Source organism: Nicotiana sylvestris, chromosome 8 (assembly GCF_000393655.2).
Source record: "Nicotiana sylvestris chromosome 8, ASM39365v2, whole genome shotgun sequence".
NCBI classification, from domain to species: domain Eukaryota; kingdom Viridiplantae; phylum Streptophyta; class Magnoliopsida; order Solanales; family Solanaceae; genus Nicotiana; species Nicotiana sylvestris.
Window position 1 is genome coordinate 164291076 of NC_091064.1, and position 7431 is coordinate 164298506.

General features: G+C 40.8%; 1 protein-coding gene across 1 annotated transcript; it reads left to right on the forward strand.

Moving 5' to 3' along the window:
• Positions 1-2789: 2789 nt before the first annotated feature.
• Positions 2790-4018, forward strand: LOC138875945 (uncharacterized). The gene is made up of 2 exons (XM_070154825.1): positions 2790-3069; positions 3180-4018. The coding sequence occupies exons 1-2, from the start codon at positions 2790-2792 to the stop codon at positions 4016-4018; spliced, it is 1119 nt and encodes a 372-aa protein (XP_070010926.1).
• The last annotated feature ends 3413 nt before the right edge of the window (positions 4019-7431 follow it).

Consider the following 7431-nt stretch of genomic DNA (forward strand, 5'->3'; position numbering starts at 1 on the left):
AATTCAGAGGCGCATAAGAATGCTTTGATGAAGGTGTTTAATGAAGCTTTTGTGCCTAACAACATCACTTGTAGAGAAATGGCCAACATGGTAGGGTAGGTTCTGGAAAGTGATAAGATTACCTTCCACGAGGATGAATTACCACCCGAAGGTTAAGTCACAATGGGGCATTGCACATCACGGTGCAGTTTGAAGATAAATTCGTTGACAAGGTCCTGATAGATGGAGGTTAAAGCCTCAACATTTGCCCATTGTCTACTCTTAAAAGATTGGGCAAAGGTTTTCATGAGATACGGGAAGGAAGTATGAATGTGAAAGCCTTTGATGGGTCTCAAAGGGACACAATTGGGAGATTAATCTTTGTCTGCAAATGGGGCCAACTTGGTTCGATGTTGAATTCCAAGTGCTTGACATATCATCTACATACAATCTTCTATTGGCTCGACCTTGGATACATGTCGCTGGGGCTGTGGCTTCCACATTACACCAGGTCGTAAAGTTCAAATGGAACCATCAGGAGGTGATCATTCACGGAGATGGGAGTAACCCCATTTACACCAATCAAACCATCCCAGTTATCAGGAACAGAAGAAGGCCAGGAGGGGAAACTTATCACCACATCGAACATGTCAATGCCATTGAGAAAGACAAATGGTTGAGTAAGAAAATAGAAAGCATACTAGCATGGTCGGGGTATGAACCTGGCAAAGGGCTTGGGAAGAATCTCTAGGGCATTACTAAACCTATACAGCTAAAACGTCATGTAAAACCTTTGGGCTCGGATACCAGTATACATGGCAAGAGTATGATGATTGGTCACCTCCATGGCGTGGACCTTATTACCCTCTCGAGCAACCAATGCCATATCTGGGTCAAACTTTTCACCAGGCTGACACAATATGGGGAACTGCATAGGAAAAAGCTTTAGCTGGGCTGAGGAATTTGTTCTAAGAGGACAAGGATATGGATTGCAGTGCAATAATTGAGGAGGAGGAGGAAGAAGGCCTCACCATTCAGACCGTGGAGAAAGGAGCCGTTCTCAGGAATTGGAATGCCACACTATCCTGGGCCTACCGAGTCCCTAGGTAGCTTGGCATTTAGCCTAAATTTATTTCTATAGACACTCTAGGCATTTCAGATGTTTTTAGTAATTTTGTTTTTAAAGGCGCGTTTTGTTTCAAAATAATTGCTCGATTCATTGAGCCATACTTGTTTTGGATATTTTCAATTTTTTATCAATGCATGGCTATTATTATTCATTATTATCTTTCACACTTTTCTTTTTACAGCGTTATTATTACTTTTCCTGATGAACCGACGACTATGACATGTAATGAGATAATGCAACATAAGGATAATGACTCATAAGAAAATGATGAAATACCTGAGGAAATTGTCAGGGGGGTTGAGAACTTCGAGAATAAGCCTAAGTCCAACCTAGACGAAACTGAAGCAGTAAATTTGGGAGACGCCGAGACCGTCAGGGAGACTCGCATAAGCATTCACTTATTACCAACAGAGAAGGAGGAGTACATTCGTTTCTTGAAGGAATATGAGGATATTTTTGCATGGTCATATGATGACATGACCGGCCTGAGCACATCTATAGTGGCTCATAAGTTACCTACCAATCCAATATGTCCACCAGTTAAGTAGAAACTCAGAAAGTTTAAACAAGATATGAGCCTAAAATCAAGGAGGAAGTCACTAAGGAAATCAAAGTCAAAGTCCTTAGGGTAGTTGAGTACCCAACCTGGTTAGCTAACATTGTACCGGTTCCGAAGAAAGATGGAAAAGTTAGGGTATGTGTTGACTATCGGTATTTAAACAGAGCAAGTCCCAAGGGCAATTTTCCACTGCCAAATATACACATCTTAATCGACAATTGCGCCAATCATGAATTCCAATCCTTTGTAGATTGCTTCGCGGGTTATTACCAGATCTTGATGGATGAAGAATACATAGAGAAAATAGCCTTCATCACACCATGGGAAGTTTACTACTACAAAATGATGTTGTTCGGTCTAAAGAATGCTAGGGCTACTTACATGAGAGGCATTGAAACCATTTTCCATGATATGATACACAAGGAAATAGAGGTATATGTTGACGACGTCATCATCAAATCTAAGAAGGCCGCAAATCACATAGTAGACTTGAGAATGTTCTTTGATAGGCTAAGGAGGTACAATCTGAAACTGAACCCCGCAAAATGTGCATTCGGGGTTCCCGTAGAAAAGCTATTGGGATTCATTGTCAGCCGTCGTGGAATCAAGTTGGACCCGTCCAAAGTTAAGGCTATTCAAGAGTTACCACCACAAAAGAGCAAGAAGGACGTGATGAGCTTCCTAGGACGTCTCAACTATATCAGTCACTTTATAGCACAGTCCACAGTCATATGTGAACCCATTTTCAAGATGTTGAGGAAAGATGTTGAAACAAGTTGGACCGATGATTGTCAGAAGGCTTTCGACAAAATCAAGGAGTACCTATCCACACCACCAGTCCTGGTCCTGCCAGAACCTGGGCGGCCTTTGCTACTCTATCTATCTGTATTAGATGGAGCCTTTGGATGTATTTTGGGACAACATGACGAGACAGGGAGAACAGAGCAAGCCATATACTACTTGAGTAAGAAGTTCACACCCTATGAAGCACGATACTCTCTGTTGAAGCGCACTTGCTGTGCTTTGTACTGGACGGCTTAGAAATTGAGGCATTACTTCTATGTCTATACAACATACCTCATATCCAGGATGGACCCTCTAAAGTATATCTTTCTGAAGCCCATGCCGGCCGGAAAGTTAGCCAAGTGGCAGATACTGTTAAGTGAGTTCAACATCGTCTATGTAACTCAGAAGGCGGTCAAAGGACAAGCATTGGCAGACCACCTTGCTGAAAATCCTGTGGTAGGAGATATTGAACCTTTGAAAACGTATTTTCCCGACGAAGAAGTATCATTTGTAGGAGAGGACATTACTGAAGCTTACGAAGGTTGGAGGATGTTCTTTGATGGAGCTGCTAACTTCAAAGGAGTGGGAGTTGGAGCAGTTTTGGTATCAAAAGCAGGTCAACACTACCCTGTATTTGTGAAGCTTAGGTTTCCATGCACCAACAATATGGCGAAATATGAGGCTTGTGTCATGGGGTTCAATCTTTCCATCGATATGATCATACAGGAGTTACTGGTGATTGGATATTCGGATCTTCTGGTACATCAAGTTCAAGGAGAGTGGGCTACGAAAAACACCAAGATATTACCATATTTCTATCATGTGCAGGAATTGATGAAAAGATTCACAAAGACAGAATTCAAAATGAGTTCGCAGATGCACTGGCCACTTTGACATCAATGATACAACATCCAGACAAGAATTTCATTGATCCCGTACTGGTGAGAATCCAAAATCAACCAGCTTACTATGCTCATGTTGAGGAGGATACGAATGGAAAACCTTGGTTCCACGACATCAAAGAATATTTGACAAGAGGAAAATACCCGAAACAGACAAACCATACTCAGAAGCACACACTTCGGAGGCTGTCCAATAATTTCTTCCAAAGTAAAGAGACCCTGTATAGGAGAACTCCCGATCTTGGGCTATTAAGGTGTGTTGAAGCAAAGGAAGCTTCCATATTGCTCGAAGAAATACCTGCCGGAACTTATGGACCACATATGAATGGTTTTGTTCTAGCCAAGAAAAAACTCAGAGATGGATATTTTTGGATGACCATGGAGATGAATTACATCCGGTACGTACAAAAATGCCACCAATGTCAGGTACATTCAGACGTGATAAGGGTACCACCTAATGAGCTCAGCGCAACAAGTGCACCTTGGCCCTTTGCTGTCTGGGGAATCAATGTCATCGGTCTGATCAAGCCTACTGCTTCGAACGGGCATAGGTTTATTTTAGTGTCCATTGACTACTTCACAAAATGCGTAGAGGCTGCATCCAACAAAGTTGTAACCAAAAAAGTTGACGCAGACTTTGTTAAAGATCTTATTGTTTGCTGATTCGGAGTTCCCGAGTCCATTATCACTGATAATGCCACCAATATCAATAGTGATTCGATGAAAGCCATGTGTGACCTTCAAAATCAATCACAAAAACTCTACAGCATAGAGACCCCAAATGAATGGAGATGTGGAAGCAGCTAACAAGAATATCAAGAAGATACTAAGGAAGATGGTAGAAAACCACAAACAATGGCACGAGAAGTTACCCTTCGCCCTACTAAGGTACCGCGTTACAATCCGCATAACAACTAAGGAAACTCCCTATTTACTAGTTTATGGGACCGAAGCAGTCATTCCAGCCGAGGTAGAAATCCCTTCTTTAAGAATCATACAGGAAGGCGGACTCAGTGATGCAGAATGGATAAGGAGCCGCTATAAGCAATTGGCCCTTATAGACGGGAAAGGAATGGACGTAGTATGTCATAGTTAGCTTTATCAGAATAGAATGTCTAGAGCTTTAAACAAAAGGGTCAAACCAAGGCAGTTTGCACCAGGGCAGCTGGTGCTGAAAAAGATCTTCCCACATCAAGGTGAAGCCAAAGGGAAATTCTCTCCCAACTAGCAAGCTCCTTACATGGTTCACCGGGTGCTAACAGGATGAGCACTCACTTGTAGAAATGGACGGAGAAGTCTGGCCAAAACCATGTAAATGAACTACGCTTGAACTGATTCCCATTTAAGAGAGGATACGTAGGTAGCCCTGTAGGTTCGGTCATATCATAATAAAATTTTCATTTTCCCTCAAAACCAGAAACAGTGGCAAAATTTTTAAGAGAACCTTCAAAATTACGGAGCAAGTCCAGCCGACGCCATCATATTGGTTAAGAAATTAGGGTAGACTTTTGACATGGATTCTCAAAATTCCGAAGAAGTTCAACAAGTTTCGTCGGTAGCAAACGGCTGAAGGATAATTTACCAAACTGAGGCAGAATTTTGAGAAGGACCCTCAAAATTCTAATATGAGAGAGCTGCAATGTCTTTGAAATGTTTTACATTCACCAGTTCATCTAAAATTACTTGATATTTCACTATGTTTTCTAAAATAACTATACTTTTATCAATAAGTCCATATTTTCGAAAACTCTATTTCTTTGACATCCAAGTGTTACCTAGGGCAACTCAAACAAGGCCTCTAGAACAGAGTGGAGCAAAGCCAGCATACAGAGGAACGAACCAACCACCCCATACAAAACTCACAATTTTCCTTTGGATGCAGGCATGGTAAACATAATAGAAGTATTCACAAACATACACATATCAAAGTCACAATAAATCAAGCCCTCAGACGTAAATATATCTCCAGCTAAGAGATACTCTACTCCTATTTGCTACCTGTTCACTACATAAGGCTAATCACTGCCTTCTCTTTGAATGAGACTAAGCTCTGTCTCAAATTTTGCATGAGGCTAGGCCCCGCCTCCACATTTGCATAAGGCTAAGCAATGCCTTCTCTTTGCATGAGACTAAGCCATGTCTCAAAGTTTGCATGAGGCTAATCCCTGCCTCCATATCTGTATAAGGCTAAGCATTGCCTTCTTTCTGCATAAGACTAAGCCCTATCTCTAATCTTTGCATGAGGATAAGTACTGCCTCCACATTTTCATAAGGCTAGGCACTACTTCCATTTACATGGGACTAAGCCCTATCCCGAATCTTGCATGAGATTAAGCTCTGTCTCTATCTGTATGAGGCTAAGCCTTGCCTCCGTATCTGCATAAGGCTAAGCTTTGCCTTCCATTTGCATGGGACTAAGCCATGTCTCGAATCTTGTATGAGACTAAGCTCTGTCTTCATCTGCATGAGGCTAAGCCTTGCCTCCATAACTGGATAAGGCTAAGCATTGCCTTCTCTCTGCATGAGACTAAGCCTTATTTCAAATCATTGCACAAGGCTAAGCCCTGCATCCGTATTTGCATAAGGCTATGATCTTCCTTCCATTTACATGGGAATAAGACCTGCCCTGAATCTTGCATGAGAATAAGCTCTATCTCCATCTGCATGAGGCTAAGCCATGCCTCCATATCTGCATAAGGCTAAACGCTGCCTTCCATCTACATGGGACCGACCTCTGTCTCAAATCTTGCATGAGGCTAAGCTCTGCCTCCTATTTGTATAAGGCCAATCATCGCCTTTATTTTCCGTGACTAAGAACTGTTTCTCCGGCACTATCTATTTGCTCCTCTTTCGGGTTAATCTCTAGCCTCAACCTCACAAGACTAAGCCTTGTCTTGTTGATTTTAGCATCATATTATTGCCTCTCATGGACTGAAATATCGCTAACTTGTCCAAAGGCATCATTATCTAACGACATCATTCTCATAGCCGAAAGACACCATGCCATGGCCTGGGGATCTCTCAAATTTGCATATCATTATTCAAAGGTTTCATGGTTCGGAGGTACCATTTTCATGGCCCGAGAACATCATTTCATGACCTGCGAATCTCCTATCTCACAATTCATGGCCCAGGACATCATAGTCTAAGGTCGTCATCCGCACTGTCCAAAGGCAATCTTTCATGGTCCAAAGGGAATTTTCATCATATATATGCTTGCATGCATTGTGTTTTATGTTTTGCAGGTAATCCAGGAGGTAACCGTTCTTCAAATAGGAGCAGCCTTCGCTCTGGTTTCCGCTCATAACATTTTCACTTTGCCATTCATAACTGATTCCCATCAATTACCCATCCTACTTTGTGATATCCAATTATCTACCCTATAATGCATATGTTACATTCCATATTTGCAACCATAACTCCATCCGGCATTACCTTTCACAAAAGAACCTTTGTTTAAACTGGCTACCATTTCGATAACAACTCCATCGGCTTCATTCACCGGTGGGTCGAGAACTACACATGGCCTGATTCGTGTAAAGTTAGGGATATGTAGGCAGCTCAAGGACAGGGTCCGGCCTCTAGTTTTCAAAACATTCCATTCGGTGAAAAATTGGCTATCATTTCTTTACCCGAAAACTCTTTCATCCTTTCTGGGTAAAGAGGGGCAGATGTTGATACCCAATTTTTTCTTATAATATTTTAAAATGCATATATACCTTCAAAACTATGCATTAGCATCAATTAATATTTTTCTATAATTTTTGTATTTTTAAGGGTTTTAATTAATTTACTCCAGTATTTTATTTATGCAAACAATTACTAATTGCATCACAAACATATTTGCATTTTTGGGTTATAATTACATAAACTTTGCAATTATAGCCCATGCATGCATTAGTAAATTATTTTACCAAAATATAGCTTTATGTATTGTTTTAAATACTAAGTAATTATTTTAAAATATTTTTAGGCATCAAAATCAATTTTATAATCTGTTAATTATTTCTAAAAAATGTTTTATCAATTAAATAGGTATTTAAAAAATAGCCCTTTTATTTTTCGGACCTAGCCTA